At 42.7% G+C, this 17,395-nt stretch overlaps 1 protein-coding gene across 1 annotated transcript in view; it reads left to right on the top strand.

The window, feature by feature from the left end:
• znf618 (zinc finger protein 618) overlaps window positions 1-17,187 on the top strand; it is a 60,796-nt gene extending 43,609 nt beyond the window's left edge. The window contains exons 10-13 of the mRNA XM_056290946.1: window positions 957-1,034; window positions 13,130-13,288; window positions 14,087-15,186; window positions 16,639-17,187. Of these exons, the coding sequence (XP_056146921.1) occupies window positions 957-1,034; window positions 13,130-13,288; window positions 14,087-15,186; window positions 16,639-17,187 (1,886 nt within the window). The remainder of the gene's footprint in view (window positions 1-956; window positions 1,035-13,129; window positions 13,289-14,086; window positions 15,187-16,638) is intronic.
• The last annotated feature ends 208 nt before the right edge of the window (window positions 17,188-17,395 follow it).

Genomic DNA, 17,395 nt, shown 5'->3' with positions numbered 1-17,395 from the left:
ATAACAATAATAATAATATAAATATGCTTTTGTAGTTTGTATGGATGTATAAATATGTTGTTACAATGGTTTGGCCCATACAATGGTTTGTTGTATGGGCGGCACAGTGGTGCAGTGGTTAGCATGGTCGCCTCACAGCAAGAAGGTCCTGAGTTCAAGCCCTGGGGTAGTCCAACCTTGGGGGTCATCCTGGGTTGCCCTCTGTGTGGAGTTCGCATGTTCTCCCCATGTGTGCGTGGGTTTCCTCCGGGTGCTCCAGTTTCCTCCCACACTCCAAAGACATGCAGGTCAGGCGAATCGGCCATACTAAATTGTCCCTAGGTGTGAAAATGTGTGTGTGTCAGCCCTGTGATGGACTGGCGGCCTGTCCAGGGTGTCTCCCCCCCGTCGCCCAATGACTGCTGGGATAGGCTCCAGCATCCCTGCGACCCTGTAGGATAAGTGGTTTAGATAATGGATGGATGGATAATATAAATATAGAATATAAATAAAAATATAAATAAAGTATTAATATGAAGCACTATATAAATGTATTGCTGCTGCTGATGATGATTGTTATTATTATTATTATTACTATTGGATTTAGCTATATCTAAATTCTACTTCTTAAATGGGTAGAATTTAGATGTGCAGGCATTTTTTGAGTACATATTGAAAGAAATTTCCTAGCACAGCTTGTGGCCTAGAACATTTCAGAGAAATAGTTTGTAGGTCATAGGGTTAGTGAATATCCATGCTGCTGACATGTACTGGATCAAGATGCTACAACTCTACCTAATTCAGGTGCAGGGTTCTTTAAATGACCTCCCTGAAGAAGGGTGTTTAAGGGGATAAAAAAAAATCTTATTATCATTATATTATTATTATTACTACTATATAGCTTTACAGATGGCTGCGCATTTTTGCAAACTGCAGCTGACAAAGTAGTGAACTCTCTTCTGTTTATTCATTTTTAGAGCCCTACACTTGTGGCGCCTGTGGCATCCAGTTCCAGTTCTACAATAACCTGCTGGAACATATGCAGTCCCACGCTGGTGAGTCAGTCAGTTGACTATCATTGCATTTTGAATCAGCAAAAATTACTTAGCAAAAATAAATGCAGCAGCATGGTGGCACAGTGGTTAGCGCTGTCGCCTCACAGCAAGAAGGTCCTTGGTTTGAACCCCGGGTTTGTCCAACCTTGGGGGGGGGGTCATCCCAGGTTGTCCTCTATGTTGAGTTTGCATGTTCTCCCTGTGTCTGCGGTGGGTTTTCTCCAGGTGCTCTGGTTTCCCCTACCATCAAAAAGACATGCGTGTTAGGGTTAATACTCCTGTGTGCCCCTGATCAAGACATGGCAAGACGAACTGGAGTTGGTGCCCGGGTGCTGCACAGCAGCTGCCCACTGCTTTCAGTTACACAACTAGGTTGGGTTAAATGCAGAGAGGAATTTCCCTATGGGGAAAATTCCTCATAGAGTATATCAAAAATAAATAAACAATGAAATTAGAGATGATGCATGAAGCTAATGCATTTTTGATCTATAATTTCGCACAAGTTTATTTTTACTCGTGGTTTTGGCACCAAACTTTGTTTTATATATGTTAAAATTAGGGTAGCATAATCGAATTGAAATTGTAATTTGGCCACAAAACACTGCTATTTGATTATACACATGTATGTAAAATTAAATTTATATTTCTCGGTTGTTAAACACATTTAAACATTTGGACAAATATGTCAGAGGAGCCATCTTCTACTCTGCAGTGCTTTCACACATAGCATGCATGTGAGGCTGATGTTTAGAGTTTGACAAATCAAAGGCCACCTTTTAATGGGTGGGTGGTACCCTTGATTATAGGCTACCACCCACTCATTAAAAGGTGGCCACCCACTCACTAAAAAGTGGTGGATTATAATTTTGTGTGATTTGACAGATACAAAAAGAAGAACCCAGTGCACAATTTTTGGGTGAATTGCTTAAATATTTATAGGTCCATGGAGGGCTGAAACAAATGAGCATATAAATTAATATTGGTAATGCATGGCTAGTAGCATGATACTGTAAACCAGAGGGTGCAAGCAAGGCCTAGTATGTTTAGTGTAACTAAACATGCTAAGATTAACATTATTCATGAGTACCTTCTTCTACTACTGTCAGTTTTTTTTATTATTATAGTGCAGTTGGGCAGAGGTTATATTTTCATGTACAATACAAACAGCCAAAGGCATGATTGATAAGCTTCTTTATTCAACAAAAACGAGGGAAAAAAACTAGATGTCCCTCCATTCATTTCGCTCAATTGCCGCGTGGCCTTTACTGCCGTGGTGATTGAACTAGATGAAAGTGAGACTTTAGTTTTTTTTTTTCATTATAGACTGAAGAGATCACTTAGTTGAGCGATGAAACATATCTGTCAATAAACATTGTATCCAGATGAACTGATTCAACCTTCTTTGATAGGCTTTGTGAGAGCTTCTTTATTCAGCACTAGCTGTAGCGCACACCAACATCTGCCAGATGGCAAATGTGAGCAGTCCAGACTGCAGTCGCTCTCTCTCTCTCTCTCTCTCTCTCTCTCTCTCTCTCTCTCTCTCTCTCTCTCTCTCTCTCTCTCTCTCTCTCTCTCTCTCTCTCTCTCTCTCTCTCTCTCTCTGTGAGAGAGTACGTATATTTCAATAACAGATTGCCATAAGATTTCAGTAAATCTGTAATTGCATTTCTGTGATCAAAATCAAAAGTAATCATCAAATCTAGAAAATAACTCTACTTGATTTGTTGTATTTTATGTGATGTCACTATGAATGTGATTTGCTAACACACTGCAGAGCTAAAGTCTAGATGATTTATATACTGTTTACACAGTAATTGCAGTAATCCATGGAAAATAAATCCGACCCATGCTTTTGGACAAGTGGCTCTAAAAGCCAGCTATAAGTGGTTGTTGGGTTCGCTATTATCAGTGGTTTTCACATTACGTGACTACTCTGCCTCTGATAGGTCAACTTCTGCTACAGTATGCCAATAGGCAAGCTACAGGAAAAAACAGGAGCAAGATCTCACAACCTGGTAAACTGGTACTATTGAAAATATTTTTCTTATGAAGGAATTGTCCTCACTTATAGCCTAATAATTTGATCTTTCATCATAACCCGAGTCCCCAGAATGTCCTAATGAGATGAAGTTGCAGGTGAAGGTGCTGTGTGAGAATGAGAAAAGCAGTTTTTTTTTTGTTTTTTTATTTTTTGGTTTTTGTTTTTTTAGATCGTTTCCCCTTTTTTCTCCCCAATTGTAATTGGCCAATTACCCCAGTCTTCCAAGCCATCCTGGTCAGTGCTCCACCCAATCTGCCGAGCCGGGGAGGGCTGCAGACTACCACATGCCTCCTCTGATATATGTGGAGTTGCCATCCCTTCTTTTCACCTAACAGTGAGTAGTTTTGCCAAAAGGACTTAGCGTGTGGGAGGATCACGCTATTCCCCATCAAAAAAGACATGCATGTTAGGGTTAGTACTCCATTCTGTACCCTTGACCGAGGCATGGCAAGACGAACTGGAGTTGGTCCCTGGGTGCTGCATGGCAGCTGCCCACTGCTCCAAGCTACACAGCTAGGATGGGTTACATGCAGAGCATAATTTCCATACGGGGATCAATAAAGTATCTCAAAAATGAATATAATCAGCCCTTATAGGCACATACAGCTGAGTATCAGCCGCATAGCAATGGAAATTTATTCCATGATTGTGTATAATTTGACCAAGAGATGAAATATAGAGAGCAAAGTAGAGGGCCAAGAACTGAGCTCAGAGATACGCCATATTTAATGTCAGGGAATTTTGATGTAATATTATGATAGCAGACACAATGTGTTCTTCCAGATAAGTAGGACTTAAGCCAAGAGAGAGCTAAGCCAGAGACGCTAAAATTACTATTTATTCTGTCTAATAGTATACAGTGATCAATGGTGTCAATGATTGTGTATAATTTGAACAAGAGGTGAAATATAGAGAGCAAAGTAGAGGGCCAAGAACCGAGCCCTGTGGTACGCCATATTTAATGTCAGAGAATTTTGATGTAATAATATGATAGCAGACACAATGTGTTCTTCCAGATAAGTAGGGCTTAAGCCAAGAGAGAGCTAAGCCAGAGACACCAAAATACTATTTATTCTGTCTAATAGTATACAGTGATCAATGGTGTCAAACGCTGAACTGAGGTCCAGCAGTAGAATCACAGAGGTGGAATCAAAGTCCATAGCTAGTAGAAGATCATTCACCACTATTGTCAAAGCAGTTTCAATGGAGCGACAGGCTCTGAAAGCCGATTGAAAAGGTTCATACAGATAGTTTTCTTCTATATGGGTCGAAAGTTGATGATACACACCTCTCTCTAGTATTTTAGAAAAGAATGGAAAATTAGAGACTGGTTGATAGTTATTGAGAGACCCTGGATCGTAGTGCGGTTTCTTAAGTAGAGATTTCACCATAGCTGTCTTGAAACTGCTGGGAACAGTGCCAGTAGTAAGTGATAAATTAACAATGTCTATCATTGTAGGTCCCAGGAAAGGCCAGAGGTCTTTAAAAAGTTTTGCTGGTAAAGGGTCATGTTGGCAAGGAGTTGATTTAGAAGCTGACACAAGCTTAGTCAAAGTATCAAGAGAGATAGTATCAAAAGCTGTAATAACAGGGACTATCAGTGAGTCATTGTTTATATATGATTTTTTTTTGGCCTTTTCCCCCTCTTTTTCTCCCCAATTGCACTTGGCCAATTACCCTATTTTCCGAGCTGTCCCGGTCACTGCTGCACCCCTCTGCCGATCCATGGAGGGCTGCAGTCTACCACATGCTTCCTGCGATACATGTGGCGTTCCCTGCCGCATCTTTTCACCTGACAGTGAGGAGTTTTGCCAGGGGACATAGCACATGGGAGGATCACGCTATTCCCCTGAGTCTCCCCCCCCCCCCGAACAGGTGCCCCGACCGACCAGAGGAGGCGCTAGTGCAGCAACCGGGACACATACCCACATCCAGCTTCCCACCCGCAGAAATGACTAATTGTGTCTGTAGGGACTCCTGACCAAGCCGGAGGTAACACAGGGATTCAAACCGGCAATCCCGTGTTGGTAGGCATATACGTAGATATGAATTTGGTAGGACATGATATGCAGGAGTAGCTGGAGTTGAAGAACAAATTTTGTTTATTATCTCATCAGCCTTATACATTGGTGGTGGTTGAAGTGAGTTACCCCCTTCAATGTGAAGCACTTTGGGTGTCTAAAAAAGCGCTATATAAATGTAATGGTTATTATTATTATTATTATCATTATTATTATTGCAGAAAAAGTCTGGAAACTCATGGGCCATGAATGGTGAGCAGCTAATAGACGGCTGCTATTTAGTAAATTTAGCTACATTGTCAATATCTGGGATTATATTTATTATTATTATTATTGATTAAGCGAGAGATATACGCTGCTTTTGCAGCAGCTATAGCAATGCTTGTATTTTGGTAAACACTCATGCCAAGATAGGTAGAAGTTTCCAATTTTGACTTCCGTCATTTACCTTCCAGTCTCCTGAAGGCCTGCTTAAGAGCACGTGTCTCATCGTTAAACCAGTGTATAGGCCTCTTTAGTCGCCTAGTTCTGGTAGTGATAGGGGCAACTGAATGGAAGAGACTAGAGAGGGCCACACTTAAGTCACTAGTGAGATTTTCAACAGAGTCTGTCTCTACAATGAAAGGAGCCAAGACTTCAGGGAACTGCTGGCCAAATGCAGCTACAGTGGATGGACCAATGTGGCGAGAGGCAATTACATCTGTGCTGACATTAACAGGCCAATAATGCTTCAAATTTATTGAGAAAATGATCTGACACAGCAGATGTAGTTGGCAAGACATTCAGATCAGAAACAGCTCTCCCTTTAGATAAAACCAAATCAAGGGTGTTACCGCTGCAATGAATGGACTCTTGAACAAACTGAGCGAACCCAAAAGTATCAACAAGTACCAGAAAGGCTTTACTTAGAGGACCAGCAGCCTTATTCAAATGAATATTGAAATTACCAACAATTAGAATCTCATCAGAATGAGTCACAAGACCTGAGACAAATTCTTCAAGAAATAGTGAGTAAGGGCCAGGAGGTCGATAAAGTATCACAATCTGGACTGAGCAGAGTCTATTTGTGGGTGAGGGAGATGGACCCAGAACAAGAGCCTCAAAAGATTTCGGTGAGGAAATTAATGACAGCTTGATTTTATAGGTCAGTCCTGCAGTGGAGGCCCGAATCAATTCCATGCCACTGTAATAATGGGGAAATATTTACCCACAATAGACTATTACTGAAATGCCTTAATATCAGGTCAGGAGGCTTTCAGACAGATCCACATAGCAATAGCATTAATAATAGGCTAATAAATAATAGAAACAATAAACATAGTTACAGTGCTGCACAAAAAGAGAAAAGTGCAGCTGGAATAGATGATTTATTCCTTTATTTAGAAAATGTTGTGGACCTTTGGTGAAAAATGAAAAGAAAAAGCACATCAGAATTTGTGTCACATTACAGATGCCTAGAAGAATGAAAGTAATATTATACAGATGTAAAACTCTTGCCCCTTTTCCACTGCATGGTACTGGCTAAACTCTACTTGACTCTACTCGCTTTACTTTCCTGAATTTCGTTTTCCACTGCAATCTCAGTTTTACTTTCTGTGTTTTTTTGGCTTGTTAATGCATCGCATACTACCTGACTATGTTGTCCGTGTTATTAGTGCCAGTTGTCAAAGACAAAACCGGTAAATTATCCAGTATGGGATATTACAGACAAATTGGCCTGGCTAGCATACTTTCCCAAGTATTAGAATGAATTCTCTAGCATAGGCTTCAAAAATGCATAATAACCACTGACAATCTATTTGGTTTCGAAAATAAAACCGGCAAAGATGTGTGTATGTATGCACTGAAGGAAGTTGTTAGTACGTACAGAAGACATCACTACAATATTTATGTTCCCTGGATGCGCCCAAGGCTTTTAACTGAATTGATCATGGTAAATTGTTTGTTAAACTACAAGAGTGAGGGGTCCCTCCATATTTGATGAGGAACTTGCACTTTTGGTATTCACATCAAACCATGCAAGCTAGATGGGGTAAGAATATACCTGCATCCTTTCTAGTGACCAATGGGGTCCAACAAGGTGGAATACTGTCACATGTTCTCTTCAATCGGTATATTGATGATCTTTCTTTTTTTTTTAAAAATTTATTTCTGATTTTTCCCTTTTTCTCCCAATTTAGTGGCCAATCGATCCCTATTTTAATTCAAACACCCACCCTCGCACTGTATGCGTTCGCCAACTGCATCTCTCCGGCCGGCAGTCTCGAAGGAGACCGCCTCGCCACTTTCGTGACAAGGCGACTCCAAGCCGAACCACTGTTTTTCCGACACACACAGAGACGCATTCACGTGACGAACACAAGCCGACTCCGCCCCCCTCCCGAAGACAGCGTTGCCAATGATCGCTGCTTCGTCGAGTCCGGCCATAGTCGGATCTGACGAGACCGGGGCGCGAACCCCAGTCCCCAGTGGGCAACTGCATCGACACAGAGCCGATGCTTAGACCGCTACACCACCGCGGACTCTTTGATGATCTTTCTAAAAAGTTAAGAGTATAAGACTGGATGTATAGGGGAGGATAGTCTTATTAACCATCTGATGTATGCTGGTAACTAAGTCGTCCTGTCTCCTTATTGTGCTGGCTTACAGCAACTGCTCAGTCTGCTCAAGTTATGGTGTGAAATATGACCTCTAAAAAGAGTTTTGTCATGATTTCTAATACCAAGGAAGATCAGAAGCAAAAATTTCCTTCTTTCTGTATGGCAGACCAATCGCGAAATGTAGTGAACAAAGTAAGATATTTGGGTCACATGATCAGTAATGATCTATGTGATGATGATAATGTGCTACGCCAGTGTTGCAAACTGTACGCACAAGCCAATATGCTGGCATACATGATGTAAACAGCCCTTTTTAAAGCCTACTGTATTCCACTCTATACAGCCAACTTGTGCTGGAGTTATAGTAAAGCAAAAATGAAAAAGCTTAAGGTGGCATTTAATGATGCATTCACAATCTTGCTCAAGCTCCCAAGATGGACAAGTGTAATTCATATATTTGTAACTAGTAATGTTTCCTTTCATGCTGTGTTGTGGAATTTTATGTGCAAATATATGTGCTGATTAATTGATTAAAAAAAATGTAATCATAATGGCCTTAACTGAGCCTTTTGGAAACATCGGAACAAACGTCTGCATGTTTTTTAATCACTACAATTGTGAACGGCAATGATTGTATCTTTATGTTGTCCTCGTTTTGTATTTTTTTTAATACTGATCTAGACCTATGTGTCTGAAATAAAGTTAAATTGAACTGAAATTGATAGTACCCTCTTCCAGGCTGGGGTGGGAAGGGGTGGACTTAGCCCACCCAAACCTGAGTCTTGCCCACCCAGTCAGAAGTTAAGTTTTTTTTCAGCCAATGAAAAAATAGCACAAAAAAATACCGCTACTGTTTTTAACTTCTGATTGGGTGGGCAGCCTACCGCCCGCCTCCAAAGTCTGATGGCTCAGATTGCACACACACAAGACAAGGCTTGTGAAAAATCACACACTCAGACACATAACCTGCTGTAACTCGTATTTGGATTGGAACAAATTGGTGTTGTAAATGTTAGTTTTTTTTTTTCTAAAAATTTATTTCTGATTTTTCCCTTTTTTCTCCCAATTTAGTGGCCAATCGATCCCTATTTTAATTCAAACACCCACCCTCGTACTGCATGCATTCGCCAACTGCATCTCTCCGGCCGGCAGTCTCGAAGGAGACCGCCTCCCCACTTTCGTGACAAGGCGACTCCAGGCCGAACCACTGTTTCTTCCGACACACACAGAGACACGCATTCACGTGACGAACACAAGCCGACTCCGCCCCCCTCCCGAAGACAGCGTTTGCCAATGATTGCTGCTTCATCGAGTCCGGCCATAGTCGGATCTGACGAGACCGGGGCGCGAACCCCAGTCCCCAGTGGGCAACTGCATCGACACAAAGCCGATGCTTAGACCGCTACACCACCGCGGACCCAGTAAATGTTAGTTTAAATTAAGTCGAGTTTTTGTTTATCACATTTATTTTTGTACATGGACAAAAACAGTGATCTCAGAGAGACAAGATGCTTTGCACCAGATCCAGTGATGATGCGTGGCAAAAACTTAAGAGAAGAAAGACAAGCGAGGTGGTATTGCTAGGGGTATTGTATAGACATGCCAAGTCGCAGGGGGTCGCAGTAATGCTGGAGCCTATTCCAGCAGTCATTGGGCGGCAGGCAGGGAGACACCCTGGACAGGCCGACAGGCCATCACTGGGCCATGCCAAGTACACCTCTAAGGATATTCAAAATGAGATAATTGAAACACTGGCAAACATGATTCTTGGAGAGGTCAATAAAAGTTATGCAAATGCTGACTGCGGGGTTTTGCATGAAAACTGATGGCACTACTAGGGACAGGTGTAATGTTGAGAATTTGTCTATAATGAATCAGTTTGCATGTAATTCCATGCCAGAGGAACATCTGATTGGGTTGCTTGACTTGCATCAACTTGATGCTGAGTACATGTCCACTGAAATATTGAGACCTCTTTCTGAGGCTGGCTACAGTGCTGACAACATAACTAGCTAGTGTTATGATGGTGCATCGGTGATGAGTGGTGTACGAGGTGGTGTGCAAGCATTGCTTCAAAAGTAGCTTGCTAGATATATTCCATATATTCATTGTTATAACCACCAGTTACACTTAGTGGTTGTGCATGCCATGCAGGGTGAGCCATGTGTCAAAAACTTTTTTGACCTCTAGTTCGCTGTATAACTTCTTCCATCACCACTATGTGTCAGAAAAGCACGATGCTCCTTATATCAAAAGACTACTTGAAATTTGCTGGACAAGCCATTGTGATGTGACAAAGTGCACTGAAGACCATCGTGTCACTGTCCTGTCAAGAGATCTCAGAGGATGATGGTGCCACAGTTGATTTGTGTACTGAGGCATCAGGCCTGTTAATTGAAATCAAGAGCCGTCATTTCTTTGAGATTGGCAGATTTCTAGTGCAGGTACTTGGTGTCTTGAAACCAGCGAATGCAACTTTACAGTCTCAGTCTGTGGATATGTGCACTGTTTGAGAGGTTTGTTTGTGCATCACTGGAGTCCTTAAAGGACATCTATAAAGATGATTGCTGGACAGCGCTTTCTCATGCACCTGCTGTGGATTTTTCATATCCTCCAAAGAGAAGGAGAACATCAAGTAAACACCATGTTGAAAGTGTTGTGCTCTAAACTCTGGGTCATACAGATTCTGATGATCCCACCATCACTTGCTGTCAGTCTCTGAAAAGATCCCTACTCAACATCCTTGACAGGGCTGTTTCAGAAGGGGAAAACAGATTTTTCAAGAAGAATGTAGCTGTAATGACAGTCATATCCAGTCTTGTACACAAATCTAGTGCATTTCTAGATTCTACCTTGTTGCGCCCTCTGCCCTCTGGCACTGCGGTAGATGATGTGAAACTGAAAAATGAAATTCTTGTTGCAAAACCAATGTTGGTCAAGAAATTTCAAGATGACATAGACCTGTCTACTTTGTGTAAACAACTGTAGGAGTATGAGGAAGCTTTTCTTGTGTTGCATAAATTGTATGTAACAGCTCTTGTAACTGGCGTGTCTTCAGCATAATGTGAGGATTCCTTCTCCACACTACCATGAGTCCTAACCTCCTATCATATCATCATCCTACATGAAAGAAAGAGGAATTTGGTGACCTTGGCTCATGAGAATTCAATAACAAATACCTTAGACATGGATGAATTTGTTGGAATTTTTGGCAAGGGAAACAGGAGACTGATGTTGTAGATAGATGGATAGATAGATAGATAGATAGATAGATAGATAGATAGATAGATAGATAGATAGATAGATAGATAGATAGATAGATAGATAGATAGATAGATAGATAGATAGATAGATAGATAGATAGATAGATAGATAGATAGATAGATAGATAGATAGATAGATAGATAGATAGATAGATAGATAGATAGATAGATAGATAGATAGATAGATAGATAGATAGATCGATCAAGTTACAAGTTATCAGTTGCAGCCCACACTATACTGCGGCACCAGCACTGCGGGAGCGGGGTAGCAATTGAGCCAAATTAATGGAGTGGCAACTGTTCCAACACCAAAAAGCAGCAACGCTCACATGAATAGGTTCTGTGTGCTAGAATGTATCTTGCCTGAGTCAGTTACCGATGTTCCACAAAACATGCAGAACATGAAGAAAAAGCTATAAAGCGACTTGAATGAATGAATAAATTATTTATTTCAAACATGTAAATAAGCAGGATATAACATACAAGTAACCGTTGCCAATAATCTGAAGTGATAAACAAATCCACACATCAAACTCAGCGAACAGATCTCCATATGCATCAGACTATTTGTTACTTGTTACTTGGCTTATTTTATTTAATTAGTTTTCTGAATTGAGCCATACTTTTGGTTGCATAGGTCTAAGGCTGACAACACATCGAAAAAGTAAGTTATTTCTTTAATCTAATTTATAGAGAGGTGTACATCCCTCTATTCCGGTGCCAGGTGGAGAAATTGCTTATAATAGTGCTAAGTGGCACCCTGTAATTTCAGGGGGGTTTTTTTTAATCAAAAACTGACCGAGTTCGGTTCAAATATTGAAATATATTGTTTTGGTTTAAGTTCTGTTTACTGCCTCAGCGTTGGGAAATATTTATGATGTTGTAGTTTCAAAAGGGAGACGGTTTAGTGCAATTTGATCTGAATAGGCGTGTCAAAATTACTACAGAACAGGGCATCTGGGTGGCGTAGTGGCCTACCAACACAGGGATTGCTGGTTCGAATCACCGTGTTGCGTCCGGCTTGGACGGGTGTCCCTACAGACACAATTGGCTGTGTGTGCGGGTGGGAAACTGGATGTGGGTATGTTTCCTGGTTGCTGCACTTGCGCCTCCTCTGGTCTGTCAGGGTGCCTGTTTGGTGGGGGGGGGACTAGGGGGGAATAGTGTGATCCTCCCATTGCTACATCCTCCTGGTGAAACTCCTCACTGTCAGGTGAAAAGAAGTGACTGGCGACGCCACATGTATTGAAGGAGGAATGTGGTAGTCTGCGGGCCCTCCCTGGATCAGCAGAGTGGGTGGAGCAGCAACCGGGACACCTCAGAAGAGTGGGGTAATTGGCCGGGTATGACTGGAGAGGAAAAGCCCCCCCCCCCCAAAAAAAAAGAATTCATACTATGTCATGTGTCCCTACAGACACAATTGGCCCTGTCTGCGGATGGGAAACCGGATGTGGGTATGTGTCTTGGTTGCTGCACTAGTGCCTCCTCTGGTCAGCCAGGGAGCCTGTTCAGGGGGGAGGGGGAACTGGGGGGGAATAGCGTGATCCTCCCACATGCTATATCCCCCTGGCGAAACTCCTCACTGTCAGGTGAAATGAAGTGGCTGGCGACTCCACATGTATCAGAGGAGGAATGTGGTATTCTGCAGCCCTCCCCTGATCGGCAGAGGGGGTGGAGCAGCAACCGGGATGGCTCAGAGGAGTGGGGTGATTGGCCGGGTATGACAGAGGAGAACGGGGAAAAAAATCCAAAAAAAAAAGGATCCATGAAGAAAGTAAAATAGAATTTTAACTCGGGCTTTTTTCAATGTGACCGATTTATTATAGGCAATATGTGCTTTCAGCCTTGCTAAACAGCAATGTCCCATTTTTTAAATGTACCATGTCACATTTAAATCACAATATATGGCAAAATAATCACAATAATGATTTATTTTTTTTACTATGGTCTGCAGCCCTAGTTTGAATTGACAAATTTGAGAGGGAGTTTAAGCTAATATGTTTTTTTATTCTGCTGATACTATTCTGCTTTATTAAATCCTATTTTTATATTTGATCCCATTTAATTTACTTACCCTCATTTTATCTGAGGTAGCCAATTCCCACTAAAGCAAAATTATACTGTATTGTAGCTCTTTGCCTTGGGTTTGACCAAGTATGCATCTCCACAGCGGACAATGAGAACCACACCAAAGGGGAGTCTCCAAAGACTTCCCCAGCCTCAGGCTCTCAAGAGCAGCTGTGGAGAGGCCCCCAGGCCCAGGCCCTCCCTTCAGTGCCGCTCCAAGTCCAGCCTCATAGTCAACCCCAGAGAAACCACTCCCTCAGCCGTAAGTATTATTGCACTTTAATTTGCTTGGCGACAGACAATAGAAATCAGCATTAGATAAATGAACTCATTTTTGTCCATTGATACACAGAACAACATCAAAAAACATTATTTGTCTTCCCATGTTGAAAATTGGATATCCATAGCTGGGTACATAATTATTAGCCTTATTCTTTTTAGTGCAATATTATTCATGCAAATCAAACTTGGTTTTACAGTTCTGTAAAATATAGTCAGACACATAGTGAGCAGATCACAACAAAGCATCCAGATTTACTGCTGCATTATTTTTCTGAAAGATGTAAATCCACATACTCAAAAATGTGAAACAACTTATTGGTTGAGTATCAATTATTGAGTAGTTGGAAAGTCTGGCCTTTAACAAGCCAAAACTGCAACCACCTGAACTGATTGGGATAAGTGGACATGTAGAGAAGTTATTTAGAGAGTTAACTGGTAAACTGTAATATAGATGGCTTCTGAAGTTTTTATGGGTTTTCACTGTCCATTCAAAAGCAAGGGGTTTATAGTTGACATATCTGTCTGACAGTTGACTTGAGCTGTAAAATTGTTTGTTCTGTTTATGAACCCATGAATCCAGTCTTGACATTTGCATCCCACCTTAACAAGCAAAATTTGAACCTAACCAGAGCATGAAAGGTAAATCCTAGGTCGATAACAAGAGGTTAATGTTAACCTCTAACACGCTCATTATAGAATTCTACCTAAAAAAAAATACTAAATACGTCTTGTTTTTGATTCGCTGCATTATCATTCTTTTCACCATATATCTTTACAGAAAATAATGGGCTTCCTGAGAAGGAGCGTCAGCAGGTGGCTGAGCGTCTTTTGCGGGTAATGTGCTCAGACCTGAGCATGCTCAATGTGCTCAACAGCAAGGACTTCCTAAAGTTGGCACAGACCCTGGTAGACACAGGGGCTCGTCATGGTGCCTATTCCACCCGTGATGCCCTTGGGAACATGAGTGCCTTAGCACTGCGCCAGCTGTCTCGCATGTACAACCAGGTTAAGGTCAAAGTCACGTGTGCCCTGGGCTCCAATGCTTCTCTTGGCATTGCTATTACTTGCCATTCCCAGACGTCAGGGCCAGATGCCTGTTATGTTTTGACGGCCTACCAGGTTGAAGGCTCAAGACTGAAACGTTATGTGCTAGGTGTTAGGGAAGCTGAGCTAAGAGAAGGGCCTGAGCAGGTGCACCATTGGGTTCAGAATGTGCTCTCAGAGTTTGTGATGTCAGACATCCGCACAGTCTATGTGTCAGAGCCCAGGGTTTGGGCTGCTGGACTTGGCGGCTCACCACTGGGAGGTGGGGGGCGAGGGAGGGTGTGCCTGCGGTGTGCTGGGTGCTCACTTGGTGCAGTGGTCCAAGCTGTCCTCGGAAAGCGCAGCCTCCAGGCACGGGGCCTCCATGAGCTGGCTGAACTTCTCTCAACATGCAGGGATATCGCCTCGTCCACTAGTCTGGCCCTGCGTGAGGAACCATCTAACAACACATCCACAAACATAACAGATGAGGGCACACAGGGCAGCCCTGCCCAATGCCCAACACCTCCTTGCTGGGATCGCACGGCTGAAGCCCTTCTGCAGGTCCATGCTCATTTTGAACAGATCTGTGAGGCCTATGGACGAAGTAAAGCCACAGCTCCACTCCTTCAAGGTCTAAACAAACACCTTCTTGGGACACTCGCCTGCCTCCTGGCACCTTTACGCTTGGCAGCACTCGAGCTAAGTAGCCAGAGAAGGCCCACCTTACAGCAGGTTCTGCCAGTTTATCTGCGCTTGGAGAAGCTTTTCACATCTAAAGCTGGGGAGGCTGGAACTGGCACAGCTAGCAAGCTTTGCCACTATTTTCTGGAGGCACTCAAGGAAAACTTTAAGGTACTGAAGTGTGATATTCATGAACATTTAGTAATTTGGCTATAACTGGATTAAATCTCAAAACAGGTATAATGCCATCATAGTTTCTTGATTTCTTGAATGTCAATGTGGGATAAAAAAACAAAAACAAACCAATTGATAGTTCTACCTATCATCGATGGCCATGAATGGTCAACACCCAAATTTTTGCTGTCATGTAACAGAGTTGATCAAGCTTTTCTTTTTTTTCAATTTTCCCCCTTTTCTCCCTAATTCTATCTGGCCAATTATCCCACTCTTTTTGAGCCATCCTGGTCACTTCTCCATCCCCTCTCTGCCGATCCGGGGAGTGCCCTGACCGACCAGATGAGGCGCTAGTGCAGCGGCCAGGACACAAACCCACATCTGACTTCCCACCCGCAGACACGGCCAATTGTGTCTGTAGGGATGCCCAACCAAGCCAGAGGTAACACGGGGATTCGACCCGGTGATCTCGTGTTGGTAGGCAACTGAATAGACCGCTGTGCTACCCGGACGCCGTTGATCAAGCTTAAATAAGACAAATGATATGGTTGTTGTCAACAGCTATTTTTAGACATAGAGATGACGGTGAACAAACTGCATTCAAGACTATCCACACACACTTAGATAGTGATATTTCCAAACAAGAATACATAGCCTGTTTTTTTATTAAAGACATTGCTTTCAAACAGCTTAAGTTTTATTTTGACTCAAAAGTCTACATCGGGGATTGCCGGTTCGAATTCCCATGTTACCTCCGCCTTGGTCGGGTGTCCCTACAGACACAATTGGCTGTGTCTGCGGGTTGGAAGCTGGATGTGGGTATATGTCCTGCACTAGCGCCTCCTCTGGTCGGTTGGAGCGCCTGTGTGTGTGTGTGTGTGGGGGGGGAGTACATAACGTGATCATCCCATGCGCTACGTCCCCCTGGTGAAACTCCTCACTGTCAGGTGAAAATTAGCGGCTGGTACCTCCACATGTACATATAGGGGGAGGCATGTGGTAGTCTGCAGCCCTCCCTGGATTGGCAGAGGGAGTGGAGCAGCAACCGGGACAGCCTAGAAGAGTGGGGTAATTGGCCAGGTACAAATGGGGGGAAACCCCCCCCCCAAAAAAATCCATATCAGCATTTCATGAAAGTTAAACAAGAAAAATTAAACAGCAAAGGGACAGATTTAACCTGCAGTATCTTATTCTGTTTATTTCCCATGGTCTTGAGGGGGGGAAATATATATGCAAATATTTTAAAATGTGACACAGATAACTCCTGCAAACATTATTTATCCATTTGAGCAAACGTCAATAAAGAAAAGTCTTCAATGAGAATTCATACAATGTGTTTTAAATTATGGTAGTTTTGTTTTGTGAGCAATCTTTGGACAATTGATTGATATCCAGCATTATTTTAAAACAGGAACCACTGTCAAACAGTGAATGTTTCCCTGCCCCTAGGTGGAGCGAGCTCACCAAGTGGCCATGGTCCTGGATCCACAACTAAAGCTGCGCTCTGTGCCAGCCTATCAGCACGACGACATCATTTCCCGTGCTTGCGAAATGGCTACCGAGACTCGAGACGGAGGTTTGAGTGCTAGTGGGGGATCGGGAGGCGAGGAGCGAGATGTTGATGGACCTTCAACACCTAAAAGGAGCCGCATCGATGGTGGTGGAAATGGTGGAGGAAACTCTCGAGGGAACATTTCCTCTTGTGCAATATCTGGTAGTGATGAGAGTCAGAGCCAAGTCAGACAGGAGATTTTTCAGTACCTGGCTGAGCCTCTTCTCCAGGGTACACCTGATCTCTTCCAATATTGGAGCTCAACAGTGGGTGAGAAGTTCCCTAGGCTGGCTCGCCTGGCATTGTGGCTGCTAGCAGTGCCAGCTGTAGGTGTACGCAATGAATGCGTGACAGTGTGCGAGCAGAGTTTGGCCATGAAAAGGAGGCAGCAGGTCACTGCTGAGGAGATGAACAAACTTATCTTCCTTCGCTCCAACATGGGTTAGGAGGGAAAGACTCAACCAATCTGAACCAAACATCAACCTCCATTCAACCAATGACTCAAAACTATTTATATTTATAGAGATTTTAGAGAAACTGTAAAGGTAAATGTGTATGGACACAAATTACTTCTCAACAATGAACACTTACAGGAAAATGCAAATCATGTGTTAAAAATATCCATAGAACAATAAGACTAGTTAAATACTGTAC

Source organism: Lampris incognitus, chromosome 12, assembly GCF_029633865.1.
Source record: "Lampris incognitus isolate fLamInc1 chromosome 12, fLamInc1.hap2, whole genome shotgun sequence".
In the NCBI taxonomy this organism is placed as follows: Eukaryota; Metazoa; Chordata; class Actinopteri; order Lampriformes; family Lampridae; genus Lampris; species Lampris incognitus.
The sequence above is the reverse complement of the archived record's forward strand: the minus strand, read 5'-3'. Positions and strand labels throughout refer to the sequence as shown.